The sequence below is a fragment of the Thalassophryne amazonica genome, chromosome 4 (genome assembly GCF_902500255.1).
Source record: "Thalassophryne amazonica chromosome 4, fThaAma1.1, whole genome shotgun sequence".
Lineage (NCBI taxonomy): Eukaryota > Metazoa > Chordata > Actinopteri > Batrachoidiformes > Batrachoididae > Thalassophryne > Thalassophryne amazonica.
In genome coordinates this window covers 12,137,261-12,154,555 of record NC_047106.1, presented here as the reverse complement: position 1 = coordinate 12,154,555, position 17,295 = coordinate 12,137,261, and the positions used below count along the sequence as shown (strand labels likewise).

At 44.0% G+C, this 17,295-nt stretch overlaps 1 protein-coding gene across 5 annotated transcripts in view; it reads left to right on the top strand.

The window, feature by feature from the left end:
- Positions 1-17,295, top strand: part of LOC117509407 (1-phosphatidylinositol 4,5-bisphosphate phosphodiesterase eta-1-like) — a 277,298-nt gene that overhangs the window by 116,001 nt on the left and 144,002 nt on the right. For all 5 annotated transcript variants that reach the window (XM_034169076.1, XM_034169077.1, XM_034169078.1 and 2 more), the window contains one exon: positions 1,160-1,289. In XM_034169076.1, coding sequence (XP_034024967.1) covers positions 1,160-1,289 — 130 coding nt within the window. The remainder of the gene's footprint in view (positions 1-1,159; positions 1,290-17,295) is intronic.

The window sequence follows — 17,295 nt, the reverse complement described above, 5'->3', positions numbered from 1 at the left end:
TACCTTTATAAAGTGTCAAAACAGTTGTTTATTATAGTTTGCTGTGTGTTTTGAATAAATGTGTGTGGAAAATTATTTTCTGCTTTACTTTTTTTCTTTCTTATTTTTGATTGTAAACCTTTATTACACTTATAAAACACAACAAAAGCATATATATTCTGAAAGCACAGGTTGTCCTGAAAAAAAGAGACATAAAACTTGATTGTGGGATGCAGGGAGAGCTGTTAACAGCAATAATAAAACATTTATGCCAGGCGAGTGAACTGTCCAAAAAATGCCCACGGACCCCAGAGGGTTAAAGTTGTAAAATATTTAATTTTTATTTCTGCAACTACATTTTGAATATCAAGTCAAACAACTGAAACAAAGGAGCTAGCTTGTTCACTTGTCAAAGCTTTCGAAGCTAGCTTCCTGGCACACCGCGTATGGTTTCTTCAAAAAGCCGTGGTAAAGGTTACATTTTTTTAACACACTTGAGGCAAATTTAGCACTAAAAACAAACAAAAACTCTAAAGGAAGATATTTCCACTGTGTCTGATGTCACAGAGACATCCACAGGAATGAATAAGTAAATAGACATCAAGGCCACATACATGTAGCGGTTTGCTCTGTGTTGCATTTTTACCTCCTCCTTACTCGCTCCCCTCAGGACGTGAACTCACGATCTCCGCTGTGGGAGGCGGATTCTCTGACTAGAAGGCTAAACCGCAAGGACCTGTGCTTTGTGACCAGAGAATCCTTTCAGCAGTTGGGGAGTGAGGTTTAGTGGCTACTATTGCACAGCGACAATAAAAGACATGCAAAAGCTCAGAGGGTGAGTACTTTTATCAGTATTACTGACAACCCTCAGTTTATTACTCGCAGCAACGTATGGGTGCTTCTCAGCAGACCAGATAGACTGACAGCATAAACAGCAAAAATACTGCACCCTAGTGGATGAAATGAATTAATCACAAACTCTTAATTATGAACTTCTTTATATTTGATCTTGTTCTTAATTTAGTATGTGGCATTTTTTGTGAAATCACACTTCGACAGGCATAGAGGTGAAAGCACAAGAAATAATAAAAAACTAACACAGTAAAGTAAAAGAAATAATGTGGTTAAATGTTTTGTAACTGATGCACACACCTCATTTTCCTTAACTGGTGTGTGAAACGTGGATGAAGCAGACGTTTGAGGAGGCTGATAAGAATGGAGACGGTCTATTGAATATCGATGAGATTTATCAACTGCTCCACAAGCTGAACGTCAATCTGCCGCGCAGGAAGGTCAAGCAGATGTTCCAGGTGAGATTACAGCCCCATTTTAATGAACTAACCGTTGGATCTCAGCTGCATTTTCATAATAAATATTAACAACATAGAGACGTCAATGTCAAGCAGAAAGATTTGATTTGTTTTGAACACTGGAAAAAGAAAAAAATATACGTTGAAAAAATGATGATGGTGTTGGACACAAAAACTTAAATCTCGCCGAACACATTATTATTATTATTATTATTATCATTGTACCAGCTCTGAGAACTTGAATTCAGCCAGACCGAGATGAAAGGAAACCGGGTTGACATTTGGTGTCCAGCCTCTTAAAATGCTGCCAGTTTTGTTTGCATACAATATTAATGCCACTGAGGTATGTTCCCTCTCTGCAACGGAACTGGAACTGCAACAACTTCAGGGGTATTACGCTGCTCTCTATCCTGGGAAAAGTGCTTGCGAAGATTATTTGAACAGATTCAGTCACAGTTACTTGTTGCTCAGTGATCAGAGCAGTCTGGTTGAAGAGGTCAACCATCCCAGCTTTAGAAGTACTCACTGAATGCAAGTGTGAATATCTGCAGTGCGTCCTTGCAACCTAAGTTGTTGTTCACAAAGCAAAAGTTTGAATCAGTTGAGCATGCTGTGGAACCGACTGAAAATTCATGGGATCCCAAAGGAGTTGCTGGACACCGTAGCGAGCCAGTACACAAGTATTTTGGGTGCTGCACCAAGCAGGGACAAAATTGGATTTTTTCCTCAGTGAACATGAGTGCTGTTGCTGACTTTGACTATGTGGATTATGCCAATATCATGGTGGAATCAGTGAATACCTTGAATGCAGCACTTGAGAAGCTGAGTGAGGACTCTGGATATCTGGGTTTGTGATGGTCCTGGATGAAGACTATTATCCAGGCTTGCAGTGATTTCCTGTACTCTGGCATCATAAATGAAAGTGTATCTTCGAGTAGTCAAAGTGTTAAACTTGAAGGGGACTCCACTTATCTTGGCAGTGACATTCATGTCTTTGGGTCCTCGGCCTTTGAGAGCAAGACACACTGAGGAAGACCTTTTGGAGTCATGAGGTGTCTGGACAGAGGTATTTGGTGATGCCGATACCTTTGCAGGACAATGGAGGTCCAAGTCTTTTAGACCCTACTGCCTCCTGACTTGCTGGTAGTAAGACTTGAGTGCTAACCACCTACCTAAGACAACAGTTGGATGACTTTAGTACAAGGTCCTTTTGGAGGATTCTTGGGTACCACTGGAATTTTGGACATTTCTAACTAGATACACTGGAATGACACCAAAGATCTTCAAACATCTTCCTAACTATTTTACTCCAAAAAGTGAATTCAGTATTTTTTCTGGGTGTTACTTCTGAATAGACTAAACTGTAATAGTAAAAATCTATGTAATAAATGTAATAAAATAGTCTTACACACCTCTCTGCAGCTTCTCTCCCCCTGCCATCCCCTCATTACCCCATCCCTGTAGAGACGGTGCCTGCTCCCAGACCACCAATAACCAGTAAAAATCTATTTAAGCATAAAAATTAAAAAAGAAAAAATAATATAGCACCTTCAACTGCACCACAGACTAAAACAGTTAAATGTGGTCTATTAAACATTAGGTCTCTCTCTTCTAAGTCCCTGTTAGTAAATGATATAATAATTGATCAACATATTGATTTATTCTGCCTTACAGAAACCTGGTTACAGCAGGATGAACATGTTAGTTTAAATGACTCAACACCCCCGAGTCACACTAACTGCCAGAATGCTCGTAGCACGGGCCGAGGCGGAGGATTAGCAGCAATCTTCCATTCCAGCTTATTAATTAATCAAAAACCCAGACAGAGCTTTAATTCATTTGAAAGCTTGACTCTTAGTCTTGTCCATCCAAATTGGAAGTCCCAAAAACCAGTTTTATTTGTTATTATCTATCGTCCACCTGGTCGTTACTGTGAGTTTCTCTGTGAATTTTCAGACCTTTTGTCTGACTTAGTGCTTAGCTCAGATAAGATAATTATCAATCAACTCAATCAACTTTTTTTTTATATAGCGCCAAATCACAACAAACAGTTGCCCCAAGGCGCTTTATATTGTAAGGCAAGGCCATACAACAATCATGAAAAACCCCAACGGTCAAAACGACCCCCTGTGAGCAAGCACTTGGCAACAGTGGGAAGGAAAAACTCCCTCTTAACAGGAAGAAACCTCCAGCAGAACCAGGCTCAGGGAGGGGCAGTCTTCTGCTGAGACTGGTTGGGGCTGAGGGAAAGAACCAGGAAAAAGACATGCTGTGGAGGGGGGCAGAGATCGATCACTAATGATTAAATGCGGAGTGATGCATACAGAGCAAAAAGAGAAAGAAACAGTGCATCATGGGAACCCCCCCACAGTCTACGTCTAAAGCAGCATAACCAAGGGATAGTCCAGGGTCACCCGATCCAGCCCTAACTATAAGCCTTAGCGAAAAGGAAAGTTTTAAGCCTAATCTTAAAAGTAGAGAGGGTATCTGTCTCCCTGATCTGAATTGGGAGCTGGTTCAACAGGAGAGGAGCCTGAAAGCTGAAGGCTCTGCCTCCCATTCTACTCTTACAAACCCTAGGAACTACAAGTAAGCCTGCAGTCTGAGAGCGAAGCGCTCTATTAGGGTGATATGGTACTACGAGGTCCCTGAGATAAGATGGGACCTGATTATTCAAAACCTTATAAGTAAGAAGAAGAATTTTAAATTCTATTCTAGAATTAACAGGAAGCCAATGAAGAGAGGCCAACACGGGTGAGATATGCTCTCTCCTGCTAGTCCCCGTCAGTACTCTAGCTGCAGCATTTTGAATTAACTGAAGGCTTTTTAGGGAACTTTTAGGACAACCTGATAATAAAGAATTACAATAGTCCAGCCTAGAGGAAATAAATGCATGAATTAGTTTTTCAGCATCACTCTGAGACAAGACCTTTCTGATTTTAGAGATATTGCGTAAATGCAAAAAGGCAGTCCTACATATTTGTTTAATATGCGCTTTGAATGACATATCCTGATCAAAAATGACTCCAAGATTTCTCACAGTATTACTAGAGGTCAGGGAAATGCCATCCAGAGTAAAGATCTGGTTAGACACCATGCTTCTAAGATTTGTGGGGCCAAGTACAATAACTTCAGTTTTATCTGAGTTTAAAAGCAGGAAATTAGAGGTCATCCATGTCTTTATGTCTGTAAGACAATCCTGCAGTTTAGCTAATTGGTGTGTGTCCTCTGGCTTCATGGATAGATAAAGCTGGGTATCATCTGCGTAACAATGAAAATTTAAGCAATACCGTCTAATAATACTGCCTAAGGGAAGCATGTATAAAGTGAATAAAATTGGTCCTAGCACAGAACCTTGTGGAACTCCATAATTAACTTTAGTCTGTGAAGAAGATTCCCCATTTACATGAACAAACTGTAATCTATTAGACAAATATGATTCAAACCACCGCAGCGCAGTGCCTTTAATACCTATGACATGCTCTAATCTCTGTAATAAAATTTTATGGTCAACAGTATCAAAAGCAGCACTGAGGTCCAACAGAACAAGCACAGAGATAAGTCCACTGTCCGAAGCCATAAGAAGATCATTTGTAACCTTCACTAATGCTGTTTCTGTACTATGATGAATTCTAAAACCTGACTGAACCTCTTCAAATAGACCATTCCTCTGCAGGTGATCAGTTAGCTGTTTTACAACTACCCTCTCAAGAATCTTTGAGAGAAAAGGAAGGTTGGAGATTGGCCTATAATTAGCTAAAATAGCTGGGTCAAGTGATGGCTTTTTAAGTAATGGTTTAATTACTGCCACCTTAAAAGCCTGTGGTACATAGCCAACTAACAAAGATAAGTTGATCATATTTAAGATTGAAGCATTAAATAATGGTAGGACTTCCTTGAGCAGCCTGGCAGGAATGGGGTCTAATAAACATGTTGATGGTTTGGATGAAGTAACTAATGAAAATAACTCAGACAGAACAATCGGAGAGAAACAGTCTAACCAAATACCGGCATCACTGAAAGCAGCCAAAGATAACGATACATCTTTGGGATGGTTATGAGTAATTTTTTCTCTAATAGTCAAAATTTTGTTAGCAAAGAAAGTCATGAAGTCATTACTAGTTAAAGTTAATGGAATACTCAGCTCAATAGAGCTCTGACTCTTTGTCAGCCTGGCTACAGTGCTGAAAAGAAACCTGGGGTTGTTCTTATTTTCTTCAATTAGTGATGAGTAGAAAGATGTCCTAGCTTTACGGAGGGCTTTTTTATAGAGCAACAAACTCTTTTTCCAGGCTAAGTGAAGATCTTCTAAATTAGTGAGACGCCATTTCCTCTCCAACTTACGGGTTATCTGCTTTAAGCTACGAGTTTGTGAGTTATACCACGGAGTCAGACACTTCTGATTTAAAGCTCTCTTTTTCAGAGGAGCTACAGCATCCAAAGTTGTCTTCAATGAGGATGTAAAACTATTGACGAGATACTCTAACTCCCTTACAGAGTTTAGGTAGCTACTCTGCTCTGTGTTGGTATATGACAATAGAGAACATAAAGAAGGAATCATATCCTTAAACCTAGTTACAGCGCTTTCTGAAAGACTTCTAGTGTAATGAAACTTATTCCCCACTGCAGGGTAGTCCATCAGGGTAAATGTAAATGTTATTAAAAAATGATCAGACAGAAGGGAGTTTTCAGGGAATACTGTTAAGTCTTCTATTTCCATACCATAAGTCAAAACAAGATCTAAGATATGATTAAAGTGGTGGGTGGACTCATTTACTTTTTGAGCAAAGCCAATAGAGTCTAATAATAGATTAAATGCAGTGTTGAGGCTGTCATTCTCAGCATCTGTGTGGATGTTAAAATCGCCCACTATAAGTATCTTATCTGAGCTAAGCACTAAGTCAGACAGAAGGTCTGAAAATTCACAGAGAAACTCACAGTAACGACCAGGTGGACGATAGATAATAACAAATAAAATTGTTTTTTGGGACTTCCAATTTGGATGGAAAAGACTAAGAGACAAGCTTTCAAATGAATTAAAGCTCTGTCTAGGTTTTTGATTAATTAATAAGCTGGAATGGAAGATTGCTGCTAATCCTCCGCCCCGGCCCGTACTACGAGCATTCTGACAGTTAGTGTGACTCGGGGGTGTTGACTCATTTAAACTAACATATTCATCCTGCTGTAACCAGGTTTCTGTTAGGCAGAATAAATCAATACGTTGATCAATTATTATATCATTTACCAACAGGGACTTAGAAGAGAGAGACCTAATGTTTAATAGACCACATTTAACTGTTTTAGTCTGTGGTGCAGTTGAAGGTGCTATATTATTTTTTCTTTTTGAATTTTTTTGCTTAAATAGATTTTTGCTGGTTATTGGTGGTCTGGAAGCAGGCACCGTCTCTACGGGGATGGGGTAATGAGGGGATGGCAGGGGGAGAGAAGCTGCAGAGAGGTGTATAAGACCACAGCTCTGCCTCCTGGTCCCAACGCTAGACAGTCACAGTTTGGAGGATCCAAGAAAATTGGCCAGATTTCTAGAAATGAGAGCTGCTCCATCTAAAGTGGGATGGATGCCGTCTCTCCTAACAAGACCAGGTTTTCCCCAGAAGCTTTGCCAATTATCAATGAAGCCCACCTCATTTTTTGGACACCACTCAGACAGCCAGCAATTCAAGGAGAACATGCGGCTAAACATGTCACTCCCGGTCCGATTGGGGAGGGGCCCAGAGAAAACAACAGAGTCCGACATTGTTTTTGCAAAGTTACACACCGATTTAATGTTAATTTTAGTGACCTCCGATTGGCGTAACCGAGTGTCATTACTGCCGACGTGAATTACAATCTTACCAAATTTACGCTTAGCCTTAGCCAGCAATTTCAAATTTCCTTCAATGTCGCCTGCTCTGGCCCCCGGAAGACAATTGACAATGGTTGCTGGTGTCGCTAACTTCACATTTCTCAAAACAGAGTCGCCAATAACCAGAGTTTGATCCTCGGCGGGTGTGTCGCAGAGTGGGGAAAAACGGTTAGAGATGTGCACGGGTTGACGGTGTACACGGGGCTTCTGTTTAGGGCTACGCTTCCTCCTCACAGTCACCCAGTCGGCCTGCTTTCCCGACTGCCCGGGATCCGCCAGGGGGGAACTAACGGTGGCTAAGCCACCTTGGTCCGCACCGACTACAGGGGCCTGGTTAGCTGTAGAATTTTCCACGGTGCGGAGCCGAGTCTCCAATTCGCCCAGCCTGGCCTCCAAAGCTACGAATAAGCTGCACTTATTACAAGTACCGTTACTGCGAAAGGAGGCCGAGGAACAGCTAAACATTTCACAACCAGAGCAGAAAAGTGCGGGAGAGACAGGAGAAGCCGCCATGCTAAATCGGCTAAAAGCTAGTAGCTACGCAACCTAGTGGATTCCTAAAAACACGCAAAGTGAATAATGTGTAAATAATTTAGAGGTGATTCAGCAGAAGGAGTGCTTTAGTTAAGGCACCAGACAGGCCATGAAGCAGCACAAGTAACGCACGGCAACAGCGAACGCACGACAACGGTGCAAAAATAAAATAAAAATCCACTAGACAGGCTGTGGAGCAGCACAGGTAACGCACGACAACAGTGGTAGAAAATAAAATAAAAATCCACTAGACAGGCTGCGGAGCAGCACAGGTAACGCACGACAACGGTGGTAAAAAAAAAAAAATAAAATAAAATAAAAATCCACTAGACAGGCCGTGGAACAGCACAGGTAATGCACGACAACGGTGGTAAAAAATAAAATAAAAATCCACTAGACAGGCTGTGGAGCAGCACAGGTAACGCACGACAACGGCGGCAAAAAATAAAATAAAAATCCACTAGACAGGCTGTGGAGCAGCACAGGTAACGCACGACAACGGCGGCAAAAAATAAAATAAAAATCCACTAGACAGGCTGCGGAGCAGCACAGGCAACGCACGACAACGGTGGCAAAAAACAATAAAAATCCACTAGACAGGCTGTGGAGCAGCACAGGTAACGCACGACAACGGTGGTAAAAAATAAAATAAAAATCCACTAGACAGGCTGTGGAGCAGCACAGATAACGCACGACAACGGTGGTAAAAAATAAAATAAAAATCCACTAGACAGGCTGTGGAGCAGCACAGGTAACGCACGACAACGGTGGTAAAAAATAAAATAAAAATCCACTAGACAGGCTGTGGAGCAGCACAGGTAACGCACGACAACGGTGGTAAAAAATAAAATAAAATCCACTAGACAGGCTGTGGAGCAGCACAGGTAACGCACGACAACGGTGGTAAAAAATAAAATAAAAATCCACTAGACAGGCTGTGGAGCAGCACAGGTAACGCACGACAACGGTGGCAAAAAACAATAAAAATCCACTAGACAGGCTGTGGAGCAGCACAGGTAACGCACGACAACGGTGGCAAAAAACAATAAAAATCCACTAGACAGGCTGTGGAGCAGCACAGGCAACGCACGACAACGGTGGCAAAAAACAATAAAAATCCACTAGACAGGCTGTGGAGCAGCACAGGTAACGCACGACAACGGTGGTAAAAAATAAAATAAAAATCCACTAGACAGGCTGTGGAGCAGCACAGGTAACGCACGACAACGGTGGTAAAAAATAAAATAAAAATCCACTAGACAGGCTGTGGAGCAGCACAGGTAACGCACGACAACGGTGGTAAAAAATAAAATAAAAATCCACTAGACAGGCTGTGGAGCAGCACAGGTAACGCACGACAACGGTGGTAAAAAATAAAATAAAAGTCCACTAGACAGGCTGCGGAGCAGCACAGGTAACGCACGACAACGGTGGTAAAAAATAAAATAAAAATCCACTAGACAGGCTGCGGAGCAGCACAGGTAACGCACGACAACGGTGGTAAAAAATAAAATAAAAATCCACTAGACAGGCTGCGGAGCAGCACAGGTAACGCACGACAACGGCGGCAAAAAATAAAATAAAAATCCACTAGACAGGCTGTGGAGCAGCACAGGTAACGCACAACAACGGCGGCAAAAAATAAAATAAAAATCCACTAGACAGGCTGTGGAGCAGCACAGGTAACGCACGACAACGGCGGCAAAAAATAAAATAAAAATCCACTAGACAGGCTGCGGAGCAGCACAGGCAACGCACGACAACGGTGGCAAAAAACAATAAAAATCCACTAGACAGGCTGTGGAGCAGCACAGATAACGCACGACAACGGTGGTAAAAAATAAAATAAAAATCCACTAGACAGGCTGTGGAGCAGCACAGGTAACGCACGACAACGGTGGTAAAAATAAAATAAAAATCCACTAGACAGGCTGTGGAGCAGCACAGGTAACGCACGACAACGGTGGTAAAAAATAAAATAAAAATCCACTAGACAGGCTGTGGAGCAGCACAGGTAACGCACGACAACGGTGGTAAAAAATAAAATAAAAGTCCACTAGACAGGCTGCGGAGCAGCACAGGTAACGCACGACAACGGTGGTAAAAAATAAAATAAAAATCCACTAGACAGGCTGCGGAGCAGCACAGGTAACGCACGACAACGGTGGTAAAAAATAAAATAAAAATCCACTAGACAGGCTGTGGAGCAGCACAGGTAACGCACGACAACGGTGGTAAAAAATAAAATAAAAATCCACTAGACAGGCTGTGGAGCAGCACAGGTAACGCACGACAACGGTGGTAAAAAATAAAATAAAAATCCACTAGACAGGCTGTGGAGCAGCACAGGTAACGCACGACAACGGCGGCAAAAAATAAAATAAAAATCCACTAGACAGGCTGCGGAGCAGCACAGGTAACGCACGACAACAGTGGTAAAAAATAAAATAATATAAAATAAAATAAAATAAAATAAAATAATAAATAAAATAAAATAGTGGGCAATTTTAACATCCACACAGATGCTGAGAATGACAGCCTCAACACTGCATTTAATCTATTATTAGACTCAATTGGCTTTGCTCAAAATGTAAATGAGTCCACCCACCACTTTAATCATATCTTAGATCTTGTTCTGACTTATGGTATGGAAATTGAAGACTTAACAGTATTCCCTGAAAACTCCCTTCTGTCTGATCATTTCTTAATAACATTTACATTTACTCTGATGGACTACCCAGCAGTGGGGAATAAGTTTCATTACACTAGAAGTCTTTCAGAAAGCGCTGTAACTAGGTTTAAGGATATGATTCCTTCTTTATGTTCTCTAATGCCATATACCAACACAATGCAGAGTAACCCGTAACTTGGAGAGGAAATGGCGTCTCACTAATTTAGAAGATCTTCACTTAGCCTAGAAAAAGAGTCTGTTGCTCTATAAAAGAAGCCCTCCGTAAAGCTAGGACATCTTACTACTCACCACTAATTGAAGAAAATAAGAACAACCCCAGGTTTCTTTTCAGCACTGTAGCCAGGCTGACAAAGAGTCAGAGCTCTATTGAGTCGAGTATTCCTTTAACTTTAACTAGTAATGACTTCATGACTTTCTTTGCTAATAAAATTTTAACTATTAGAGAAAAAATTACTCATAACCATCCCAAAGACATATCGTTATCTTTGGCTGCTTTCAGTGATGCCGGTATTTGGTTAGACTCTTTCTCTCCAATTGTTCTGTCTGAGTTATTTTCATTAGTTACTTCCTCCAAACCATCAACATGTCTATTAGACCCCATTCCTACCAGGCTGCTCAAGGAAGCCCTACCATTAATTAATGCTTCGATCTTAAATATGATCAGTCTATCTTTATTAGTTGGCTATGTACCACAGGCTTTTAAGGTGGCAGTAATGAAACCATTACTTAAAAAGCCATCACTTGACCCAGCTATCTTAGCTAATTATAGGCCAATCTCCAGCCTTCCTTTTCTCTCAAAAATTCTTGAAAGGGTAGTTGTAAAACAGCTAACTGATCATCTGCAGAGGAATGGTCTATTTGAAGAGTTTCAGTCAGGTTTTAGAATTCATCATAGTACAGAAACAGCATTAGTGAAGGTTACAAATGATCTTCTTATGGCCTCAGACAGTGGACTCATCTCTGTGCTTGTTCTGTTAGACCTCAGTGCTGCTTTTGATACTGTTGACCATAAAATTTTATTACAGAGATTAGAGCATGCCATAGGTATTAAAGGCACTGCGCTGCGGTGGTTTGAATCATATTTATCTAATAGATTACAATTTGTTCATGTAAATGGGGAATCTTCTTCACAGACTAAGGTTAATTATGGAGTTCCACAAGGTTCTGTGCTAGGACCAATTTTATTCACTTTATACATGTTTCCCTTAGGCAGTATTATTAGACGGCATTACTTAAATTTTCATTGTTACGCAGATGATACCCAGCTTTATCTATCCATGAAGCCAGAGGACACACACCAATTAGCTAAACTGCAGGATTGTCTTACAGACATAAAGACATGGATGACCTCTAATTTCCTGCTTTTAAACTCAGATAAAACTGAAGTTATTGTACTTGGCCCCAAAAATCTTAGATAAAACATGGTGTCTAACCACATCCTTACTCTGGATGGCATTACCCTGACCTCTAGTAATACTGTGAGAAATCTTGGAGTCATTTTTGATCAGGATATGTCATTCAATGCGCATATTAAACAAATATGTAGGACTGCTTTTTTGCATTTGTGCAATATCTCTAAAATTAGAAAGGTCTTGTCTCAGAGTGATGCTGAAAAACTAATTCATGCATTTATTTCCTCTAGGCTGGACTATTGCAATTCATTATTATCAGGTTGTCCTAAAAGTTCCCTGAAAAGCCTTCAGTTAATTCAAAATGCTGCAGCTAGAGTACTAACGGGGACTAGAAGGAGAGAGCATATCTCACCCATATTGGCCTCTCTTCATTGGCTTCCTGTTAATTCTAGAATAGAATTTAACATTCTTCTTCTTACTTATAAGGTTTTGAATAATCAGGTCCCATCTTATCTTAGGGACCTCATAGTACCATATCACCCCAATAGAGCGCTTCGCTCTCAGACTGCAGGCTTACTTGTTGTTCCTAGGGTTTGTAAGAGTAGAATGGGAGGCAGAGCCTTCAGCTTTCAGGCTCCTCTCCTGTGGAACCAGCTCCCACTTCAGATCAGGGAGACAGACACCCTCTCTACTTTTAAGATTAGGCTTAAAACTTTCCTTTTTGCTAAAGCTTATAGTTAGGGCTGGATCAGGTGACCCTGAACCATCCCTTAGTTATGCTGCTATAGAGTTAGACTGCTGGGGGGTTCCCATGATGCACTGAGTGTTTCTTTCTCTTTTTGCTCTGTATGCACCACTCTGCATTTAATCATTAGTGATTGATCTCTGCTCCCCTCCACAGCATGTCTTTTTCCTGGTTCTCTCCCTCAGCCCCAACCAGTCCCAGCAGAAGACTGCCCCTCACTGAGCCTGGTTCTGCTGGAGGTTTCTTCCTGTTAAAAGGGAGTTTTTCCTTCCCACTGTTGCCAAGTGCTTGCTCACAGGGGGTCGTTTTGACAGTTGGAGTTTTTCCGTAATTATTGTATGGCTTTGCCTTACAATATAAAGCGCCTTGGGGCAACTGTTTGTTGTGATTTGGCGCTATATAAATAAAATTGATTGATTGATTGATTGATTAATATTTATCTTGTCTAAAACATATCTTGACTTACCTTTCTCTTCTTATGCACTCCAGCCTTCACAGCTTGTTCAGTTAACACATCCTGAATATATTTGCTTCCTGCTCGCGCATTCCTGACAAAGGCCATCGCAGAGGTTTATCTGACTGGTTTTGTGTAGATTCCATCTGTGATCGGGTTCCTAGTGCCCACAGCAAGCTCATTATAGGAGTGTGATGAAGGCATTAGCTGTTATTATTAGATTTGTTGTGGAGCTGAATAGGCCCCCTGTGAGATGCCGGTAAAGTATGAGACGCTGGATTCCAGAAAGGTGGCAGAATAGAATGCACAGCAAGCTGTGCTGCATGTGTCTGTGAAGTGTAATATTTAGCAGGAAACAGTGTTGAGAAAGATGACACCCTTCTCAAATAAAGACCAGTACATGTATGTGGTGACGTGAGGAACATAACACAAAACGGGAAACAGAAGATAAGTGAATGTTTCAGGCTGTAAATGTGCAGAATTATTCTCATGTTAATCCATAAATCTGAAATATATACAAATCATAGCAGAGATTAAAATCTGGTACAATCAAAAATAGAAAAAACAGAGTCCCTGTCAATGATATAATCAGATTACTTTACAATAAGTGTATGTTAATTGACAGTTTATGCAGTAACAAGCATTAACTAGCAGTTAATTAAGAGTCAGTTAATGTGTTTAGGAATAATTTATGAACACTGTTTAATTTAATTTAATTTAATTAGCTTTTAATGCGCCAAATCACACCAAAAGCCATCGCAAGGCGCCTCACATAAAACAAGTCAACATAAAACTGAATAAATAATTAAAAATGAATAAAAAAATTCAAATACATAAATAAAAGCAGAAGTAAAAGAATAAAACAAATAAAAATAAAAACTATCCATAAGAAAGAGAATAAAAATAGGTTTTGAGTCTTGACTTAAAAATGTCCACAGACTCAGACTGCCTCACGGTCGCAGGAAGACTGTTCCACAGGGTGGGTGCACGATACAAAAAGGCTCTTTGACCTGCTTACTTCTTCTTCACCCTGGGAACACAGAGAAGTCCCGCATCCTGCGACCGCAAAGCCCGGGCCGGCACGTAGAGTTCCACCAGATCAGCCAGATAAGATGGCACCAGTCCATGAACAACTTTATAAGTCAATAACAAAACCTTAAAATCTGCTCTCACAGAGACAGGGAGCCAGTGCAAAGATGCCAAAATGGGTGTGATATGTTCAGACCTTCTGCTACGTGTCAGAAGTCTGGCAGCAGAGTTCTGAACCAGCTGAAGACCCCTAATGCTGGACTGTGGTAACCCTGAAAATAGAACATTACAATAATCTAGTCTAGAAGAAACAAAAGCATGAATCAGGGTCTCAGCATCAGCCATGGACAGGATGGGGCGGATCCTCGCTATATTTCTCAGATGGAAAAAAGCAGTCCTAGTAACATCCCTGATGTGGAGGTCAAAAGACAATGTGGGATCAAAAATTACCTCAAGGTTCCCCCTCAACGGGCACCTCCTGGCGCCCGACCCGGCTTGTTGGGGTGTCGACGGTAGAAGTCGGCCAGGAGGGCCGGATCCAGGATGAAGCTCCTCTTCACCCAGGAGCGTTCTTCGGGTCCATACCCCTCCCAGTCCACCAAGTACTGGAACCCCCGACCCATCCGACGGACATTCAGGAGCCGGCGCACCGTCCAAGCCGGCCCCCCGTCGATGATCCGAGCAGGAGGGGGCGCCGGTCCGGGAGCACAGAGGGGTGAGGTGTGATGAGGTTTGATACGTGACACGTGGAAAACCGGATGGATCCGCAGTGAAGCCGGGAGTTGGAGCTTCAGGACTGAGGACTGTGAGGATCTTGAAGGGGCCAATGTACCTGTCCTGAAGTTTCGGGGAGTCCACCTGGAGGGGGATGTCCTTTGTGGAAAGCCACACCTCCTGCCCGGGCTGGTAAGCAGGGGCCGGGGATCGCCGGCGGTCTGCATGGGTCTTCGCCTTCGTCCGGGCCTTCAACAAGGCAGAGCGGGCGGAGCGCCACACCCGACGGCACTTCCGCAGGTGGGCCTGGACTGAGGGCACACCGACCTCTCCCTCCACCACGGGAAACAACGGGGGCTGATACCCCAAACACACCTCAAATGGGGAGAGGCCGGTGGCCGAAGACACCTGGCTGTTATGCGCATACTCGATCCAGGCCAGATGGTTACTCCAGGCCATCGGGTGCGCGGATGTGACGCAGCGGAGGGTCTGTTCCAGTTCCTGGTTGACCCGCTCTGCCTGTCCGTTCGTCTGTGGATGGTACCCGGACGAGAGGCTCACGGTGGCCCCCAGTTCCCTGCAGAAGCTCCTCCAGAGGTGTGAGGAGAACTGGGGACCACAATCTGAGACGATGTCGGAGGGTATCCCATGCAGATGGACAACGTGGTGGACCAGGAGGTCTGCTGTCTCCAGGGCTGTTGGGAGCTTCGGGAGGGCCACGAAGTGGGCCACCTTGGAGAAACGGTCCACTATCGTGAAGATGGTGGTGTTGCCCTGGGACGGCGGGAGGCCCGTGACGAAATCCAGGCCGATGTGGGACGAGGGGCGATGAGGCACCGGCAGCGGCTGTGTACTGCCTTGCCCCTGGCACAGGTGGTGCAGGCCTGGATATATTCCCGGACGTCTGCCTCCATAGACGCCCACCAGAAGCGCTGCCGGACAACTGCCACGGTCCTTTGCACCCCTGGATGACAGGAGAGCTTGGAACCGTGACAGAAGTCCAAGACTGCAGCTCTGGCCTCTGGTGGGACGTACAGACGGTTCTTCGGACCTGTTCTTGGGTCCGGGCTCCATGCCAGGGCCTCCCGGACGGTCTTTTCCACGTCCCAGGTGAGGGTGGCCACGATAGTGGACTCAGGCAGGATGGGCTCCGGTGGATCCGACAGTGCAGTTTTGACCTCCTCTTCGTGTACCCGGGACAAAGCATCCGACCTCTGGTTCTTGGTCCCGGGGCGATAGGTGATCCGGAAGTCAAAACGCCCGAAGAACAGTGACCAGCGGGCTTGCCTGGGGTTCAGCCGCTTGGCGGTCCTGATATACTCCAGGTTCCGATGGTCAGTGAAAACCGTGAACGGCACAGACGCTCCCTCCAACAGGTGTCTCCACTCCTCAAGAGCCTCTTTCACCGCAAGGAGTTCTCGATTGCCGACGTCATAGTTCCGTTCAGCCGGGGTCAACCTGCATGAAAAGTAGGCACACGGGTGAAGAACCTTATCGGTCTCTCCGCTCTGGGACAGCACGGCTCCTATCCCTGAGTCAGAGGTGTCCACTTCAACCATGAACTGGCGGCTAGGGTCGGGCTGCACCAAAACTGGCGCAGTAGAGAACCGTTGTTTCAACTCCTTGAACGCGGCTTCGCACCGATCCGACCAGGTGAAGGGGACTTTTGGAGAGGTCAGGGCTGTCAGGGGGCTAACTACCTGACTGTAGCCCTTAATGAACCTCCTATAGAAATTAGCGAAACCGAGGAACTGTTGCAGCTTCCTATGGCTTGTTGGTTGGGGCCAATCTCTCACCCCCGCAACCTTGGCCGGATCAGGGGCGACGGAGTTGGAGGAGATTATAAACCCCAGGAAGGACAAAGACGTGCGGTGAAACTCGCACTTCTCACCCTTCACAAACAGTCGGTTCTCTAACAACCGCTGCAGGACCTGACGTACATGCTGGACATGGGTCTCAGGATCCGGAGAAAAGATGAGAATATCGTCCAGATATACGAAGACGAATCGGTGCAGGAAGTCCCGCAAGACGTCGTTAACCAAGGCTTGGAACGTCGCAGGGGCGTTGGTGAGGCCGAACGGCATGACCAGGTACTCAAAGTGACCTAACGGGGTGTTAAATGCTGTCTTCCATTCGTCTCCCTTCCGGATCCGAACCAGGTGATACGCATTTCTAAGATCCAGCTTAGTAAAGATTTTGGCTCCATGCAGGGGGGTGAACATGGAATCTAACAATGGCAACGGGTATCGGTTGCGAACCGTAATCTCATTCAGCCCCCTGTAATCAATGCATGGACGGAGTCCGCCATCTTTCTTGCCCACAAAAAAGAAACCTGCCCCCATCGGGGAGGTGGAGTTCCGGATCAGCCCGGCAACTAATGAGTCCCGGATGTAGGTCTCCATTGATTCGCGCTCAGGTCGTGAGAGGTTGTACAGCCTGCTGGACGGGAACTCAGCGCCTGGAAACAAATCAATGGCACAATCGTACGGATGGTGCGGGGGAAGGGTGAGTGCCAGATCCTTGCTGAAGACGTCAGCAAGATCGTGGTACTCAACCGGCACTGCCGTCAGATTGGGAGGGACTTTGACCTCCTCCTTAGCCTGTGAACCGGGAGGAACCGAGG